The sequence below is a fragment of the Lepus europaeus genome, chromosome 5 (assembly GCF_033115175.1).
Source record: "Lepus europaeus isolate LE1 chromosome 5, mLepTim1.pri, whole genome shotgun sequence".
Classification (NCBI taxonomy): domain Eukaryota; kingdom Metazoa; phylum Chordata; class Mammalia; order Lagomorpha; family Leporidae; genus Lepus; species Lepus europaeus.
The window spans coordinates 113,668,641-113,688,257 of record NC_084831.1 but is presented as its reverse complement, the minus strand read 5'-3'; the positions used below and the strand labels follow the sequence as shown (position 1 = coordinate 113,688,257).

Here is a 19,617-nt window from a genome sequence, read left to right as displayed (position 1 = left end):
AGGGATGTGGGCAGATACGCGGTGTCTGCTTTTGGAAACTTCAGTTTCTCCTTTGCTCTCCCTGCCTTTGAGTGGAAGGAAGGGCTTCTTTGAGAAAGCTTTTTTGCCAAAGTGGAGAGAGGGAGACCCTGGTAAGAGGAGGCTTCCACACGTCAGAGACCAGAGAAAGAACACGCCCCTGCTTCCAGGTAGATGTAGGACATTGGTCTTGCCACAGTCGAGAAGCTTCCAATCCAGCGCAGGCGTGGGTGCTGTTTGTCTCCACCCCATGTCCTTCAAGCGCTTGTCACAGGAAGGCACTGTAGGGGCAGTAAGAGGATTGTGCGGGTCTGTCTGTTCTCCTCCCAGCTGGTGATGCTAATGGTGTGACTTCCGGCAAAGTCACTTCACTCTCCTAGTGTCTGTTTCCACGTCTGCAAGATGAAAGTGATGGTCTTCGTGACCCTGAGCTGACATCGGGGGCCTATTCTACAGTACCACGGTTGACTCCCAGTATGTTGCCCTGGCATGGCGGGGTGGCCACAGCATCTCAGTGACCCTTGCCCCTCCCCCGGCAGGCTGCAGCACAAGCTGACCCTCCTGCAGCAGCAGTGTGAAGAGAAACAGCAGCTCTTTCAGACCCTCCAGTCCGAGCTACAGATCTATGAAGCACTTTATGGCAATTCTAAGAGGGGGCTAAAAGGTATGTGTTCCCCATCCCCCTTTCCTCCAAAGCCAAAGGGTGAGATGTTGGTGGCATGAGAAATGTCTGTCCTGGACATCCTTAAAAATGGGTAACAGGAGTCAAACTTTACCCACTTATATGCCCTGACACAAGTTGAGCAATGTCTAGGTTATATCTTTTTTTTTTTTTTTCCTGAGCTTGAAAAAAGTTTCTGTGATCAGATCATAGAACTGGGAGGCCTGGCCCTGTAGCCGTTCATAGGGAGAGGGAATCACCTACAAACCTGCGCACACAGGGAAACTCTTCATCAAGTGTTGGTGACTCAATTTGAGTCTTCAGGAGTGTCAATGTGGTGTCCACATGGTGGGACCGGGTCTGAAATATTCTTGGGCTGTGCAGCCCATCTTGTAAAAGGGACGCTGGCACACTGGAATGTCATGACATCAGGGGCCATGATGGTGTGGGTCCAGACATCCTGAATTGATTGAAGAAACGAAAAGGCTTCAGGTCTTGAAAAGAACGTGAGGAGATAAGAACTGGCTTCACATGTTTGAGGAACCATCAGATGAAGGAGAGCTGATGTGTTTTGCGACCCTCCAGAGGGCCAGACAGTGGGTGAAGGGCAGTGGAGTGCTGATTAGAATTTTCTCTCTTCAGCTGACTTTTAATCTTCATAAAACTTAATTTGCTTTCCTAATTTGTTTAAGAGAAGTTACACTAAAACTTAAATGTAGGGGATTCATCAGGCTGAGACGAGTTGAACTACAAAGTCGTGGTGAGTGCTGGGTCAGTGGGGAGGCCAACATACCTGTAGGAACAGGGTTGGGGGAGTGGGAAGTCAGGTATTGTAGCAAGCATGTAAGTCAGGATAATAGTGCACATATTAAGTACTAGACAAGAACAGTAAGTGTTTTTAAAGAAAAATACATGTGTGATGAAAACGGAGCTCTCAGGTACCAAATCCAATGGAACATGCTGGTATTGGGAGACATTAGAATATTGGGAGCCTATTGGATGGGCCTACTGATATTCTGAGCATTAAGAGATAAGCATCTACTGTAAGGTACTTAGAGGATAAAAGTGAATAATAGAGGAAATATGCTTCTAAACAGAAATAAGCAAAACTTAGTGTGAATTTGAGTTTAGGGAAGGAAGGACCAAGAGGAACATTGTGGGACGCTGGGGTTGTTCTCTAAAACAACTTCATCCTGAACCACCTCCCCATCCATGATGTTCCCTGTTTAGGGGTGTTTTAGGGTTCGGTTCAAAGCACCTAACACTAAACCTCCATAATCTCTTCTTTTTAATTCTTTTTTAAAAAATTTTTTATTTCATAAATGTGAATTTACAAAGTGCAACTTTTGTATTGTTGTGGCTCCCCCCCCCCAACCTCCCTCCCTCCCGTGGCCCTCCCCTCTCCCTTTCCCTCTCCCTCTTCCATCCTGCCCTTTATCAAGTTTCATTTTCAATTACCTTCATATACTGAAGATCAAAATCCAGTTAAGATCTCTGAATTGAAAGGTTAAATGCAAAACCTAACTGACGTGGCAAGAGGATGTTCATAGTCTTTATTTATTAATGCAATGAGAATATTTGCATTGCTCACTACAGAAATGAATATGTATGTGGCTCAGATACAATTGGGTGCACATAGTATATGGTATACATGATATATGCTTCCTATTGCTTTGCTGAATATCAAAATAATTCTACCTTTTTGAAATGCATTTATTCGGCTTTAAGATTTTTCACATGTGAGACTATGGACTTGGAGAGTATTGCAAGTATTGCTTAGGTTTCTACGCTAGTATGTAGAAGTACATGTGGGGAGTGAAGGTAAAACATAGAAGAGTTGAAAATTCGTTTAGTTTGGGTCGTTGCTCTAAAAGCCAGACTCTGATTCTTCCATGCTACCAAAAGTCCTTCCTTCTCCTCTTTGATTTCTGAGCGCAGAGGTCATCAAGTCCCTGTCTCCCTCAGGCTCTGCCCATCTCCTGCCTTGGAGGGCCCCGCTTTCTAGCCTGCAGGATGCAGGTTAATGTGGAGATGAAGTAATAGGCTTGTTTTTGTCTGCAAATTTAATGCTTTCTAAATGCCGGTGGGTAATTTGAACCTCAGGGAAATTTCAGACTGGATGCGTGCCATCTCAGTGTGCCCCAGCCCCACACAGAAGTGCTGACATCTCTATAATATATTGGTCTGTGCAGTTCCTGGGACCCTGAGATAGTGATGGAGTCCTTAGTGGAAAGGCCTCTGACAGAGCAGTGTTCTGACAAGTGCTTGGACATTCTTAACTCAGTGCTACCAGACCCCGCCTGTCTCTCTCCTTGCAGCTTTTAGCCTGGATACCTGTCACCAAGTCCCTTCGAGCAGTGACTTGAGTTGCCTGGTGGCAGAGATACGAGCTCTGAGAGGGCAGCTGGAGCAGAGCATCCAGGTGAACAATTGTCTGCGACTGCAGCTGGAGCTGCAGTTGGACAGTGGTGTCGGCAAAGCCAGCCTCGGCTCCTCTTCCATGAACCAGAACTTCGCCACCAACACTGACCCTGGAAACAAGCAGCCCACCTTCCAAGGTAGGACTGAAAAAGGGTCCCCGCAGCCAGTGGGAGCTCACAGGACATCTGCAGGGAGAGGGCAGTCTTGACCCTCTGATGCCTCTTAGGATAAGCTTGAAATCAGAGATGATTGGGGTTGCTGTGGCATAGTGAGTGAAGCCACCACCTGCAGCCCCAGCATCCCTGATGGGCACCAGTTCAGGTTCTGGCTGCTCTACTTATGCTCTACTTAGCTTTCTGATAATGTACCTGAGAAAGCAGCGGACAATGGCCCAAGCATAGCCACATAGGTGACCTAAATGAAACTCCTGACTTCGGCCTTGCCCAACCCTGGCCGTTTCATCCATTCTGGGGAGTGGACAAAGTGGATGGAAGATTCTTTCTCTCTCTGTGTGTGTCTCTCCCTTTCTCTCCCTCTATAATTCTACCTTTCAAGTAAGTAAATCTTAAAAAAAAAAGAAAAGAAATCAGAGATGACAGCATCCAAGAGAGAATACTGGATTTAGGTTATACCTTGCTGCAGATTCTCAGTTTCTATGCACAGATTGTTTACTTTAGGTGGGGAGTTTGAACTCTCAGGTATTCAAGCTGCAGCCTCATTAGTAAGATGGGGAGAGTAATAATATGTATTTTCTATAGCTATTTGGGGCATTAAATGACATACTTGACAAGGGCCTGCTACAATAAGAATTGCTCAATACTTAACAACTATATACAGTAATTTCTCAATAATTAACAACTATATGCATTAATATCTATTCCTTGTACTGTATTTGTGAAGTGCTTTAAAATTTGCCAAGTATCTTTAAATATATGAGGAGTCTTCAAAATTTCAAGAAAAAATGTATATTATAAAAAACTATGATGGAGGCCAGTGCCGTGGCTCACTAGGCTAATCCTCCGCCTGCGGTGCCAGCACACCGGGTTCTAGTCCTGGTCGGGGTGCCGGATTCTGTTCCGGTTGCTCCTCTTCCAGCCCAGCTCTCTGCTGTGGCCCGGGAGTGCAGGGGAGGATGGCCCAAGTGCTTGGGCCCTGCACCCGCATGGGAGATCAGGAGAAGCACCTGGCTCCTGGCTTCAGATCAGCGCGATGTGCTGGCCGCAGCGCGCCGGCTGTGGCGGTCATTGAAGGGTGAACCAGCGGCAAAAAGGAAGACCTTTCTCTCTGTCTCTCTCTCTCACTGTCCACTCTGCCTGTCAAAAAAAACCAAAACAAACAAACAAAAAAAAAACAAAAAGAAAACAAAAAAACTATGATGCATTTCAAAATTTTTTGCACCAAAATGAACATACCTTTTATTTTTATTTATTCATTTTTAAAATTTTTATATTTTAGACACAGAGAGGCAGGGAGAGAGACAGATAGAGAAGGCTCCCACCTTGTGGCTTACTCCCCAGATGGCCCCAACAGCTGGTGCTGAGTCAGGGCTGAATCCAGATATCCCATGTGGATGGCAGGAACCCAACGACTTGAGCCATCAGTGCTGTATTAGCAGGGAGCTGGAGTGAGGAGCCAGAGGCAGGAATCACACTCAGGCACTCTGACGTGGAATGTGGGTGCCTTAACTACTAAGCTAACCACTTGTACTTAGAGTTGTCTTTTAATTTCATTTTTCCACATACTTTCTGAAGTATCCTCATATACTTTTATCTGGTGTAGGGAAGGTTTCGCTATCTATGTATTTTTTTTTTTTTTTGACAGGCAGAGTGGACAGTGAGAGACAGAGAGAAAGGTCTTCCTTTTGCCGTTGGTTCACCCTCCAATGGCCGCCGCGGTAGGCGCGTTGCGGCCCGCGCACTGCGCTGATCCGATGGCAGGAGCTAGGTGCTTCTCCTGGTCTCCCATGGGGTGCAGGGCCCAAGGACTTGGGCCATCCTCCCCTGCACTCCCGGGCCACAGCAGAGAGCTGGCCTGGAAGAGGGGCAACCGGGACAGGATCGGTGCCCCGACCGGGACTAGAACCCGGTGTGCCGGCGCCGCAAGGCGGAGGATTAGCCTAGTGAGCCGTGGCACCAGCCTGCTATCTATGTATTTCACATGAGAAGCTTGGGCCTTGGGACATTAGCAGACAAGTAGGGGTTCACAGGCATTAGAGACACGCAGGATTAGGACCAGCTGTTTTGACTTCCCGTCCGTGCTTCTTCTGCCTCAACATGCTCTATTTCAGCATTGACTTCTCCTGTTTAGACTAGTTTCTCTTTCTTTCATATGTGGGGAATTCAATGTCTGACAAAATGCTCCTGTCCTTAAGGAAACCAAGGCAATGAGGAAGCACTGGGCTGTGGACATGTTTATTCCTGGGACAGAAGTCCCTTTCTGCCTTGCCCCTTGTGCGCCTTTCCAGATAGGCAAGTTAACCAGGTCTCTCCTTCTCTTTTCAACATCTAGCCTCAATCTCATTTACCCCAGCTTCAATACTAATGTTAATCGTGTCCCTTTCCCCAGTCTTTTGACTTTCAACTTCTACTTCCCCTTCTGTCTTTCTTTTGGGTGTCCCATGCAATTCAGTACCTCTACTCATATGCATGGCTGTGTCCTCAACAGGATCCTAATCAAGAATCAGTTCTGCTCACATTTCTCCAAAGCTGAGCTTTCAGACTCTCATGCCTACTCTCCCTGGGTCAAGGGAGTCCTGATTTTCTCTGGTTTGTTGGATACTCATTTATCACACAATGGCCTCATCTGACAAATGAAAATGACAATCATATGACCCATGATGGTCATTAAGTAAGACGTGTACCTGGGCTGTCCAGCACAGCACCTGTCCACAGGAACTTCTCAGTGTACATTGGGTGGCTGCATTGCTCTCCTGGGCTGCCATGATGGTCACAGTGCTCAGTAATGTCTTCTTCTCATTTAACCAGGCTTTTCCTTCTCATTGGCTTCCCGTACACCTGCCATGACACAGGCTCCAGGGCCCAGTCCCTGCTCCTCCTCAGAAAGCAGGCTCTGAGCCACTCTGGCCTGAGCAGGTCCTTTCTGTCCTCTTTCTGATGGTTTCCAGTTTCCTCATGGTAGGGATGCTTCCTGGTCTCTACTAGGGCATCTTTAGCCTTCTTCTCTTCTCATACAACTCAGTGTTTCACTCACAGTGACTCACCAAAATTTGACTAGGCTGTTGGGTTTAATTCCCCATAAATCCATTCATTCTTTGATCCACAACTTAACATAGATACAATGCATTGTATGAGATACTACATATAAATTGTACTGAAGAATTGGTTTATAAAATATGCCTAACAATTTTTCAAACTAGAAATTGCTTTCTCATGGAACACCCTCCCATTACCCAAGTGTTCTTATGTTCTGAGAATGGAAACACTGGGTTGAGTGATTTGTTGGTTCTTGACTTTGACTTGGCATCAGAACGATAATTATATGAGAAGTCTCAGGTCTCAGTTGTGCTACGTGAGCTCTCAGGTGGTGAGGAGGAGGCTGTGCAGGGTGTGTCTGGGTTCCTGAAAACCCTGGTTGTCTTTGCTCCCTAGATTCAGCTGCTTCCCCTCCAGTTCGGGACGTTGGCATGAATGCTCCAGCTCTGGTCTTCCCCAGCTCTCCTTCCTCTGATCCTGCCTCAGAAACTGCCATTTTCAACAAGAAAAACGGTAAGTGTAGCAAGTAAGTGGCTCAGGGATGATGATGGGAAAGTGTTGATGCAAACAGCACTGGTTGTCTATTTAGAGGTTATCTCAACTTACAAATTTCTCTGTGTGTCCCAAAGCCATTAGTCCTACTTATTGCACATTTTGTTCCATGTTTTTGGTCATTATTCTTCATCCTACAGTTCTCCTGCTGCTCTTAGTAGCATCATTGGGTGGTAATATTTCCATTCTTATAAATGAGAGAGATCTGCCATCCACTGGTTCACTTGACAAATCCTGGCGCATCTGGGGTTGGGTCAGATTGAAGCCTGGAGCCACGAACCCAATCTGAGGCTTCTGTGTGGGTGGTAGGGACCCGTCCTTGAACCATCATCTGCTGCATCTCAGAGTATGCGTCAGTAGAAATGTGAGACTTGAACCAAGCCACTCTGATTGGGGTGCAGGCATATGGCAAGTGGCATCTGAACCTCTGTGCTTAAAGTCCATCCATACTTTTGAAGGTTGCCTTTCTTGTTCCTGGCCTTTTGCAGTGTGTTTTGCATCCAAGTGAGGAAGTCATTGTGAATAATCACAGCAGATGCTGTCTTCTTGTGTTTCGTTTTCAGAGCTGAATTCGTGTACTTCTCTCACGAAGAACCCTCCTCAGCTGGAGGGTGATGCCACCGACGGCTCTTTTGCCAATAAGCATGGCCGCCATGTTATTGGCCACATTGATGACTACAGTGCCCTAAGGCAGCAGATTGAGGAGGGCAAACTGCTGGTCACAAAGATAGCATCTCTCCTGAGGCCAGCATGTGACCTCCCTGGCCTTGAAGCTCAGGGCACAGAGGTAATCACACCGTGCCTCTTTGGTGCACTCTTTCCATTTGTGCCTTCTTCTTCTGGCTTTAGCTCCTTTCCACTGTTTTCTGTTCTTTCTTGCTCTCAATGAAGTAGCTGAAGAAGCATGTTCCATTTACACTCTGTCATCTCTATTTTCACCCCAAGTTCTGCTGTGTTGCAGGTGGGGTTGACTCAGTAACTTCCCTCCGAACCACAGAAAAGCCTGTACAACAGCAGTAGCAGCAGCAGCAGCAGGACATGTGTTAGGTGTGGTTATACAGAGCACTCTTTGGGAGCTTATTATCTGCTCCAGACTTGCTGGCCCATGACCCTCTGGGCAGGATGGAGTCTATCAGATGGACAGAGATGTTGAGGGATTCACAGCCCTATGGGCCACATGTGTAGAAGGGGTGAGAGCCTGGCAGCTAAGGGTTTCCTTGCTCACAGTGAGCAGGCGAGGGAGAGCACTCAGCAGAGTCTCTCAGTGCGCTTCACCTTGCGAGGAGTGCAGGTTCCTGTGGCTGTGCTGTCTGAGCCACTGGAGGAGACCCATGGATGTGCAGGGATGGTCCTGCCTCCAGGCGGCCCCTCTGGACAAGCCACACTGCCCAGTACATAGGCATGAGAAGGGGTGACAGGCAGTGTGAGGTCATCCTCTGTGCTGTGCAGATGCCCCCAGCAAGGAAGGGAACAGGAACCGGAGGACATATTCAGAGGCGTATGGGAACTCCAGGTAAAAGGGGCAGCACATCAGTCCTGAGAGCTATGAGTGGTTGAACAGGATTTTGCAGGTTCAAACAGGACTCTGCTTTGTGGCTCAGTCACAAGGAAGCTTGAGCCCTGTGCTCGCAGGGGAAACTGAACTAATAACTTGGCTTCCCCCTTCCCCAGGTGCTGGACTGCAAAGGCCTCCCCAAGCTCCAGAGCAGCGCCAGTGCCCTGCACCACACCCTGGAGGAGGCGGCCTCCCTCCTCTCCATGTTCTGGCGGGCGGCCTTGCCAAGTTCCCCCAGCCCTGTGCTGCCAGGCAAAGTGGTAAGAGGCCATTACTTCCCTGTACTGGCTCCACCCAGCTCCTCTGCCCCAATACCGATCTGTCCCCGGGGGCCTCAGGAGCTGCGTGGTGAGTTGGGGTGGACAGGACCTTAGGGGAGTGTCCCTGTTGGCAGACCTCTGGCCCATCTCTCTGCTTTCATTTCCCTCTACCCCCAACCTCTGGCCCTGGGAGAAGAAGCCAAAGAGCGAAGGAAAGGATACTGAGTGCTGTGACAATGGCCACCCATCCATCAGTGTGCAGGCTCTGTAACTCTGAACTTCAGCTGAGCTCCGACAGTCAGGGTTGTGTCAAAGCTCCAGCACCTCCTCTCCCACCCCTCAGGTCCATGTAGTCAAAGTGATCATAGACTGTGAGCTTCTTTTGGCCACTCTTTAGGCCATTTGTGCTGCCGTAATGGACTATCAAAGACTTCGTGCTGTGTGAACATTGGTGTTTATTTGACTCATGGTTCTGCAGGCTGGGAAGCCAAGTTCAGGCCTTCTTTCTGCACCATAACCTGGCGTGCAGCAGCACACAGCCAGAGAACACATGACAGAGGGCACGGGGAGGCTGGGCAAGCTTTGATACATACCCCCCTTGCCCTAACACCATTCAGTGGGATGAGCCCACCTGACCTAAATGATTAGCCCCACCTCTCCAACGCTTGCACTGAGGATTCAATTTCCAGTACATGAACTTTGGGGGGATGCGTTAAGACCAGAGCAGCTTCACCCTATGGAATCTCAATTTTTCATTTAAGTTTGTATCTCTGGGCCAGGGGTGAGGAAAGGCAGCTACCTCTCGAGATCTCTTCTGATCTCAGGCTGGCCCTGATTGGTCGACCCTTGGGCAAACAGGTCACAGGATACCCTCCCCAGAGATTCCAGCCTGAGATTAATGTTGCAGATACCTTTTGGAATCCACTGGATTAATTCCAGGGAGTGGGTATTTTGCAATATTCATCCTGGCATAAATATTTATAAGCTTGCAAATTGGCCATTCTTCTCTCTCCCAACCTTGCAGCCTGAGAAGGGGGAGAGAGAACTGGGATCAGGAGGAAATTCAGGTCTTGTTCCCAGGTGGGAGATTCATAGTGGCCTGGACCGTGTTCTCTTCAACAGTGCAGGTGCAGGCCGGGGCTGCTCTGCCTGGGGGCTTCCAGACGTCTAACCTTCCTCCAAGGGTTTGAGAGCCCTTAGAGGAGGGAATGTGGTTGGAGAGTGCTGGGAAGTTTGTGGAGTCCTCCCCGGCACGGTGAAGAGGCACAGAGCACAGGCGCTTTGCACCTGCTGGCTGCTCACTGCCAGCCCGTCCCTCTTCCCAGGGGGAGTCAGTGGAAAGGGAACTTGTGGAGCTGCGAGCCAGAGTCTCCGAGCAGCAGCGGCTCCTCCAGGGCACAGCGGAGCGTCTGAGGACTGCCAACCAGCAGAGGGAGAGCATGGAGCAGTTCATCGTCAGCCAGCGTAGGTGCCCCTGTGCTGGGAATGGGAGAGGGAAGGGGGTGCGCCTCCAAGGCCCCACTAGTGCAGCAGATGAGCAGTGGGCAGAGAGGTGTGGGGACCTTGGGAGAGGAAGCCTAATGTGGTGTCCCTGACCCTCCTGCGCCAGCAGTGACCAGGGGCAGAGCGAAGGGAGGATGGGCGGGAGAGCCCGAGCTGAGTGGTCAGGAGGTGATGCTTATTGGAAGGCCCACGCCACGCAGGTAGAGTCCATCTGGTAATTTCTGCTCTGGGCGCTGTTTCTGTTTCAGTGACCAGGACACATGATGTTTTGAAGAAGGCGAAGACTAATTTGGAGGTAAGGAGAGTACTGCACCAGTCCGAGCCACAGAGCCCGTCCTCACCCCATCACCATCTGCCATCCGATTCTGTAGGTGACCCTGACCTTATCTGACCTTCCAGGAGAAGGTTTTTGGTCCCCTTGCATAGTCACAGGGACACCATGAACATCTTTGTACTTTGCATCCCCATCACTGCCCACTCCCCTCTTCTCTATTCACGCTCACGTTGTCATCGTCTCTTCTTTACGTTCCCTTGGTCCCTCCATTCTGCCATGGGAGGAGTCTGGAGAAAAGCCTGGTAGTTGACTCTGGAGGCCAGAAGGCACTCAAGGGGTTGCTCTGAGCCAGCTTTCTGGGAGGGCGTCTTGAGGCCGTGATGTGTTCTGGTGTTTCCTCTACTGCTTTATGAAAAAATAAAGCAAGGTGCAGCCTCAGCAGCTGGTCTCACTGCACACACATTGGGAGAGGAATAGAAATTTCACTTGCATGTTCTTCTTTAAGGAACATCACAGAAGTGTTTTCCTTGGGGCTCACTGGTCTAAAACAGCGTATTCCTAGGGATGTTCAGAAATGTAACTGAGAGTGTTGATTCCCGCAGTGTGGTTAGTGATGGGAGCTTGGAGTGAACTTGCTCTACATTTTTTTTTTCTGATTCCCTTCTGTTTTTCTCATACTTCCTTTCTTTCCTGAGCCTCTTTAGCACAGCACTCACAAGATTGCCTCTGTAAAGCCTTACTCCTGTCCCAGCAAAGGTAACCCGCCAGCCTCAAGTCCCCGCCGGCTTCCTCCAGCGCGGAAGCTTCCTCTCTGGTTGACTTGGGTGCTTGTAGAGGGCTTGAGGCCCAGGTTCCCACTCTAGGCTTGTCACTAACTGGTTGTGTGGCTTTGGCAGGCCCCTTAGTCTCAGTGAGACCACTGACTCTCCATCTGTAGAAGGTGGAACTAGACTTAGATGATTTCTGGGGTCCTTGCTATCCTGGCCCCTCAGTAAGGTAACTGGGAGCTAAGCTCAACAGGGACCTCCCTGCAAAATGCCCTCCCCTTCCTGCAACAGCTGTTTTTCCATGTGCATGAGTCATGCTAAGCACTTGTCTTTCGGGAGATGGCAAAGGCTGTCAGTGTGTGCCCAGGAGGCTTGGAGAGTGACGGGCCCCTGCGGAGACCGCGGTAGCATCTGGCTGAGCAGTGAGCAGCGGCTTTGGGCAGGGACCTCAGCATAGACAGAGAGGCTTTGCCTCTAACCTGGGGGCACCTGTTGCTTCTCCAAACCACATCGCATCCCCTGTGTGCATCCTTTTAACTGGCTGCCACCACGTTCCTGGATTTTATCTCCACCTAGCTCTCACTGCTGCCCCCAGGGAGCCATCAGCAGCCCCTGACAATCCACACTGACTCGATTGGTTTCTGTCTGTCTACAGGTGAAATCCCAAAGGGCACTCTCGTGTACTCCAGGCTTGTGACGCTTGCCTTCCAGGAGCCTTGCAGGAAGCGCAGCCAAAAGAGATCTCTGCAACACCAAGGAGAATGGGCCTGCCGCCTGTAGCACGGCTACCCACTCGCTGAAGAGGACCTGAGCCCCATTCCTCCAGACCTGCTGCAGGTCCAGAAGAAGGGGTCAGAGAGGTGTCGTGGTGGGGCAGGGAGAAAGGCAGGATGCCTGGCTGGCAGTGAAGGAACGCCACCAGCCAAGTACTGCCAGGCCCAACACTAAGCAAAACATGCATAGTTTGCATAGAGGACCTTGTGACACTGCTTCTAATCAGCCCTAGTGGCACGAGACTGGCCACAGCATGCTTCTCACCTAAGCAGCTGTCCCTAGTTGATTGACTCAAGGCAAATAGGACCCTGCCGCCTACACATGGGACATGTGGTCCCCATGCCGGAGCTGCTCAGGCAGTTCTAGAAGCACACTACTGAGACTACTGGGTAGCAGGGCCCTACTGGACAGTGTCAGGGGCTCGGCGAGCTCGGCTCACAGATCCACGCCTGCTCAGCTCGGTCGGATGGAGACAGACACTCTGCAGTCTACAGTGTTGCACCTGAGCACTTTGAGTCCACGTGGTGAACGTGGGCACTTCACAGATGCCATCTCATGTCTAACCTTGCTGCTCCTGTTTGTTTTCATCTATGACCTCCCTCGAAATATGCTGTTCCATTTTTTTCACCCTAAATCCACCCGGGTGATTTGGGCACTGATGGCCACACCTCGTCTATTAAAAGTCTTGTGTACAACAAGCTGTACTCATTTTGGAGTGGCCTGGGAGAGGGCTCCAGCTGTGCTAAAGCCTAGCCTGTGTCTTCACAGTGCACATGGATGGTGTGTCCATGTGTACACATGTATGGTACAGACGTATGTATGGCGCTAAAGCCATAGTGAAGGGCAACATACCTCGTGGACAGGCTTGGCAAGAGGAAATGAAAGTCTTTTTGGTAGCTATTAAAGACAACATGTATAAAGTAAAGAGTTTTTCTTGCCTGTTTTGTTTCCCATTTGGGCACAAGTCCCAGAATCGAGTGTATGGGAATTGGAAAGACAAAGTACTGTTAAGAAGCCTATAGCCCAATGCTTAAGGTCTAAGTTTAAAAAACAAAGTTTTTCACTCTGTTATTTTTTCAGAACCCCCAGTCTGAAAGTCTTACACTTGGTGTGCTGGTGTCAGCTGCGGATGTGGGGGCAGGTACTTCCTGTAATCCAATCCCAAGAGCTTTAGTTGGTATTTAGTTAGTGAGGCCCTAGAGTCTGCATTTTTTTTTTTTTTAAATTTATTTGACAGATAGAGTTAGACAGTGAGAGAGAGAGAGACAGAGAAAGGTCTTCCTTCCATTGGTTCACCCCCAAATGGCCGCCATGGCCGGAGCTACACCGATCCAAAGCCAGGAGCCAGGTGCCTCCTCTCGGTCTCCCATGCGGGTGCAGGGGCCCAAGCACTTGGGCCATCCTCCACTGCCTTCCTGGGCCACAGCAGAGAGCTGGACTGAAGAGGAGCAACCGGGACTAGAACTGGGGCCCATATGGGATGGTGGCGCCGCAGGCGGAGGATTAATCAAGTGAGCCATGGCGCCAGCCCCTAGAGTCTACGTTTTTATACATAAGCACCCCTGGTGATGCTGATGCAAGTGGACTGCAGACCACATCTTAGAAGTATTGGCCCAAACCACTGAATCAAAACTGCAAATGAATTGAATTTGTTTTGCTGTGATTAAGAGCCTTTAATTGAAAAAATACACCAGTCATTCCATAAATATTGAAATAAGATCTTAAACTACTTATTGGGAGAAGTTCTTGATTATATCCTTTCACCTTCCAGAGCTGAAATGAGGTTAATAATAAATTGTTTCCTAGCAACACTTACAAATGTAAACTAGAACAAAAACTATCACCAGAACCACCACCACCAATACAAGACCCTTCAGCAGGCTCTTGCCTAGGTGGGGACATGCTGTACTCTAATTATTAGAGTGGCATCAGCTTTTACAGTGTTTAAATGAGTGTTTGTCGAAAACAAACTCACTGGCAAGATCAGTGGAATAGATGAGAAGTCAGGGCAACTATTAGATATTATTTAAAGACTAGTAGCAAAATGTGAATGCCTCTTGCCCATGGTTATTGAAGCATCCTAGCAATTCTCCTTCTTTCAATTCCTGTGCTGCCAGGGCTCGTTTGGCCTTGATAACATCAGCAGCAATCAATGGACAATTCAAATATTGATTCAGGAGGAAAAAACTAAAACTAAAAGCAAGCTGAAAGACTCAAACCTAGCTGTTCCAATAATCGTATAAATACACATTGTCTGAACACCCCAATTAAAAGGCAGAGATAGCTAGAGTGGATAAAAAGAAAACCTAAATTTTTTTCTTAAAGATTTATTTATTTATTTGAAAGTCAGAGATGGAGAGAGAGAGAGAGAGAGAGAGAGAGAGAGAGAGAGAGAGAAAGATATGAGATGGAGATTTTTCTATTTGCTAGTCTACTCCCCAGATGGCTGCAATGGCCAGGGATGGGCAAAGGTGAAGCCTGGAGCTTCATCCAGGTTCCCACTAGGGTAGCAGGGGCCCAAGAACTTGGGCTAGCCTCCATTGCTTTGCCCATGCCACTAGCAGGGAGCTGGATCAGAAGTAGAGCATCTGGGAGTTGAACTGGTGCCCATATGTGATGCTGGCACTGCAGTTGGAGGCTTAACCTACTACGCCTTGGGGCCAGTGATGTGATGTAGTAGTCAAAGCCACTGCCTGCAGTGGAGGAATCCCATAAGGGTGCTGGTTTGAGGCCTGGCTGCTCCACTTCCGATCCAGCTCTATGCTATGGCCTGGGAAAGCAGTAGAAGGTGGCCCAAGTGCTTGGGCCCCTGCACCCATGTGGGAGACCTGGAAAAAGCTCCTAGCTCCTGACTCTGGATCCAGTTCCGGCCATTGCGGCCAACTGGGGCATGAACCACTGGATGGAAGATCTCTGTCTCTCTGCCTCTCTGTAACTCTTCCTTTCAAATAAATAAATAAAAATATATATAAAAAAAAACCTGCACCACAGAACCAGCCCCCCATAAGTGAGTGTTATGAACAACTATGTACAAGTTGCACATCTCTCATGCAAAATCTCACAGTCAGAAATGCTCATGCTCACTGCAGGAAACGTGGGATAGATGATGACTGCAAGATCTTGTTATTGCTTGACAACTGTTTGGCTCATCTTCCAGCTGAAATTCTCATTAAAAAGGATGCTTATGCCAGCACCTATGTGACTCATTAATTAAGCCATGTGACAAGGTTATCCTCAGATCAATGATGAAGAGTTATAAAAACACCTTTAGAACAGCATGCATGCAGCAGTAGCAGAAACATAGGTGTGGGAAAACTCAAAAGTGGTTTAGCATGAAGGATATTCCATAGACTTTTTACTGTTGTCAACACTTAAAGCACATAGTTGGGTATGAATGGCACAACCTCTGGCCTGTGAGTATGTTCAGTGATGATAAGGAATAAGGTGGTGAATTTGACAGATATTATACATCCAGCAAGAAAAAAATGATGTCCTACCTTTTTATATGGGAAAAAAACACCTTCACGATCCGTCAAAGAGCTGGAAGAAGCGGGTTTTGATATTTTAACGTAGATGATGAAGCTCTTGTTGTTTACTCATGACTGATGACAATCACTGATGTGGTTGGGAGTCGAGGTGATTGAAGTAACAGTAATGATGAAGATGACCTTGCTAACACTGCAGAAGAAGTGCGTGCTGAGGACAAGGTGAGAAGGTGTGATGGGCTTGCTGAAGGACCAGGCAGCAGGTGTTCAGAAAGGAAGTGAACCTGTCAGTGTCTAAACTCGGAGAGAGGCTTTGACAAATACCGTTGCCAACAGGTAGATGGCTCTGTAGGAAAGATCAGGGTGCTTCCTCATCCCTAGATGAACTGCTTCCCAGCCTTTCAATTACTTTGGTGATTATTCTCACCTGGAAAAATACATGGTATGGTAACCTCTGAATGCAAACCCAGCGTCAGAAGTGGGAGCTGCAAGCCTGCACAGTGGCTGTTGCGGTTGTTTAGTGACTGACTTGGACGTTCTGGGGCTGTGCGGTGCTGTGTAGTTACCCTGGATGCAGGAGATTGGTACTGCTTGAGTGGTGTGTTGTATTTTTTACAATGTGTATGACTGTAAGAAAATGATTGCTTCTTAGTAGGACACAAATTCAGAGTCCAGAGTGATGGTGAGGCCGGCGCCATGGCTCAATAGGCTAATCCTCCGCGTGCGGCGCTGGCACCCTGGGTTCTAGTCCCGGTCCGGGCGCCGGATTCTGTCCCGGTTGCTCCTCTTCCAGTCCAGCTCTCTGCTGTGGCCCGGGAGTGCAGTGGAGGATGGCCCAGGTCCATGGGCCCTGCACCTGCATGGGAGATCAGGAGGAAGCACCTGGCTCTTGGCTTCGGATCAGTGTGGTGCTTCGGCTACAGCGCGCTGGCCACAGCAGCCATTGGTGGGTGAACCAACGGAAAAGGAAGACCTTTCTCTCTCTCTCTCTCTCTCTCTCTCACTGTCCACTTTGCCTGTCAAAAAAAAAAAAAAAAAAAGAGTGATGGTGATGCCACTCAGTCACAGGCGATCCACACAGGTGCTGAGTTAGCGGCATCTTCACTCTCTGATGGGTCAGTGTGCACAAATGTTGTTTCATGCACAGACATTTAGAATACTGTTTATAGGGACTGGAGCTCTGGCGTAGCAGGTAAAGCCGCTGCCCACAGCACCAGCATCCCATATGGGCACTGGTTCGAGTCCTGGCTGTTCCACTTCCAATTCAGCTCTCTGCTATGGCCTGGGAAAACAGTGGAAGACGCCCCAAGTCCTTGGGCCCCCCCACCTACGTGGGAGACCCAGAGGAGCTCCTGGCTTCAGATCGGCGCAGCTCCGGTCATTGCAGCCAATTGGGGAGTGAACCAGCAGATAGAAGACCTCTCTTTCTCTCTCTGCCTCTCCTTCTCTCTCTGTGTAACCCTGCCTTTCAAATAAATAAATAAATCTTTTTAAAAAAATATAGTTTATAATTCCTTTCAGGCAATGGGTAAAAGTTGTGTGTGAAACACAAATGAATTTTTGGTTAAGCTTGGGTCCCAACCCCAAACTACCTAATTATGTACATGAGGACGTTCGAAAATCTGCAAAATTCCAAAACAGTTCTGGTCCCAAGCATTTCCGGTAAGGGAAACTCATCCTATACCAAGAAATTTGATAACCTAGAAGAAATGGATCAGTTCCTAGAAATAGGCAAGCTATCAAGATTGAATTAAGAATAGACTGAACAGACCATTGAGAAGTGAAGATATTAAAGTAGTAATTAAAGACCTACAATGGAGACAAACCCAGGATCAGCTGGTTTCATGGGTGAGTTCTACCGAAGAGTCAAGAAAATTAATGCAATCCTTCCTAAATCCTCCAAAAGATGAAGGTTGAGGGAGAACTTCTACAACTCATTTTATAAAGCTGGCATCTCCCTGATACTAAAGCCAGAAAAAGCCACCACAAGAAAAATCCAGGCCAGTATCTCTGATCAACATCATTGCAAAAAATTCCCAATTAAATAGTAGCAGAATGATATCAGCAAGAGAGAGACAAGATGATACTTCATAACCAAAATAGTATTTATCTGTGGGCTGCATGTTTTGTTAAGTGCTCAAATCAAGTAACATGATGCATTTTGAGAGTTGAAGCTACATGAACATCTCAATACATACAGAGGAGTATTTGACAAAGTTCAACATCCTTTCATGATAAAAGTTCTCAACAAGTGACGGTATAAAAGTAAATATCCTCAACATTATCAAGACCACTTATGAGAAGCCCACAGTTAACATCACATTCAATGAAAAGCAGTAGAAGATGGCCCAAGTGCTTGGGCTCCTGCACCCACGTCGGTGACCCTGAAGAAGCACCTGGCTTCTGGCTCCAGCTTGACCCAGTCCCAGCTACTGCGGCCATTTGGGGAGTGAATCAACGAATGGAAGATTCTCTCTCTCTCTCTCCCTCTAGTTCTTCCTTTCAAATAAATACATTTTAAAAAAGACACAAATACTCTTCACAAGAAAAAAAACCAGACTTTCCATAAAAAGTGCTAGAGTGAAAGAATATTTGTTTCTTTAAATTATTATTAGCAACCACTTCCCACCATACATTGAATGAAAGTTAAAATTAGAAAGCTTATAAAGGACAGGAAAATATTTCTTAGGATACCATGGCACATAGTAGAGTAAGAATGGATTAAATTGTAATTCATGAAAAAACAAACACTTCACCTTATCGTAAGATATTGTTTTATTGTAAGATGTTATTTTGAAAGCAAAAGGACTATCTGTAGACCCAGGGTAACTACTTGCAATACATATATCTGCAAATGGACTCATTTAAAAATATAAAGAGGCCGGCGCCACGGCTTACTAGGCTAATTCTCTGCCTTGTGGCGCCGGCACACTGGGTTCTAGTCCCAGTCGGGGCGCTGGATTCTGTCCCGGTTGCCCCTCTTCCAGGCCAGCTCTCTGCTGTGGCTGAGAAGGCAGTGGAGGATGGCCCAAGTGCTTGGGCCCTGCACCCCATGGGAGACCTGGAGAAGCACCTGGCTCCTGCCATCGGATCAGCGCGGTGCACCGCCCGCGGCGGCCATTGGAGGGTGAACCAATGGCAAAGGAAGACCTTTCTCTCTGTCTCTCTCTCTTACTGTCCACTCTGCCTGTCAAAAACAAACAAACAAACAAACAAACCAAGATATCACTGCACATCTAGTGCAAGAGCAAAAATTTAGAGACTGAAAGCACCCCTTGTGTGGGAATACAGAGCAGTTGCAAGTGGCCTGTACTTTTCATGGAAATTTAAAAAATGATAAACTTATTTTGCAAAATTCCATGTTAATTTCTATTGTTTCACCAAGCAAATCTGCCCCATCCATAAATACCTAAGAGACCAGTGCATATCTTCACAAAGTGCTTTTTTGAAAATGTTCATAGTCATTTTATGCAATAGCCAGGGCTGGGCTAAGTCTGGAGCCAGGAGCTAAGAATTCAATCCAGGTCTAATAACTTGAGTCATTATCACTTATTACTTGAGTTCAAGAAACCTGATTACTTGAGTCATTATCTCTACATACCAGGATCTGCATTGATGGGAAGCTGGAGTGAGGAGCCAGAACTGGGATTTGAAACCAGATGCTCTGATATGAAACATGAACACCTTTTTTTTTTTTTTTAATATGGGTTGCTGGTGCTGTAGGCCACAGCTTTAACCCACTGCACCACAGCACTAGCCTCATTATTTATTTATTCGAAAGTCAGAGTTACACAGAGAGAGGAGAGGCAGAGAGAGAGAGAGAGAGAGGTCTTCCATCTGCTGGTTCACTCCCCAACTGGCTGCAATGGCTGGAGCTACACTGATCCGAAGCCAGGAGCCAGGAGCTTTCTCCAGGTCTCCCATGTGGGTGTAGTAGCCCAAGGACTTGGGCCATCCTCCACTGCTTTCCCAGGCCACAGCAGAGAGCTGGATCAGAAGTGGAGCAGCCAGGTCTTGAGCCAGCACCCATGTGGGATGCCGGCACTGCATCTTTTTTTGAAACCGGCACTGGATTAGAAAGTGCCTTTTCTAGGTGAGACCATCCACTTTCCATGTTCCCATCTCTCCCTGAGGC

At 48.0% G+C, this 19,617-nt stretch overlaps 1 protein-coding gene across 13 annotated transcripts in view; it reads left to right on the top strand.

The window, feature by feature from the left end:
• Positions 1-12,922, top strand: part of LOC133760110 (myomegalin-like) — a 228,226-nt gene extending 215,304 nt beyond the window's left edge. For 5 of the 13 annotated variants that reach the window (XM_062192085.1, XM_062192078.1, XM_062192083.1 and 2 more), the window contains 9 exons: positions 558-682; positions 2,998-3,237; positions 6,709-6,825; positions 7,428-7,651; positions 8,536-8,679; positions 10,005-10,143; positions 10,431-10,477; positions 11,161-11,212; positions 11,879-12,922. In XM_062192085.1, the coding sequence (XP_062048069.1) occupies positions 558-682; positions 2,998-3,237; positions 6,709-6,825; positions 7,428-7,651; positions 8,536-8,679; positions 10,005-10,143; positions 10,431-10,477; positions 11,161-11,212; positions 11,879-12,003 (1,213 nt within the window). In that variant the 3' untranslated portion in view covers positions 12,004-12,922. Of the gene's footprint in view, positions 1-557; positions 683-2,997; positions 3,238-6,708; positions 6,826-7,427; positions 7,652-8,535; positions 8,680-10,004; positions 10,144-10,430; positions 10,478-11,151; positions 11,213-11,878 lie in introns of those variants that run through there. The other 8 variants (XM_062192092.1, XM_062192090.1, XM_062192088.1 and 5 more) reach the window with 3 other exon arrangements.
• Positions 12,923-19,617: the final 6,695 nt, after the last annotated feature.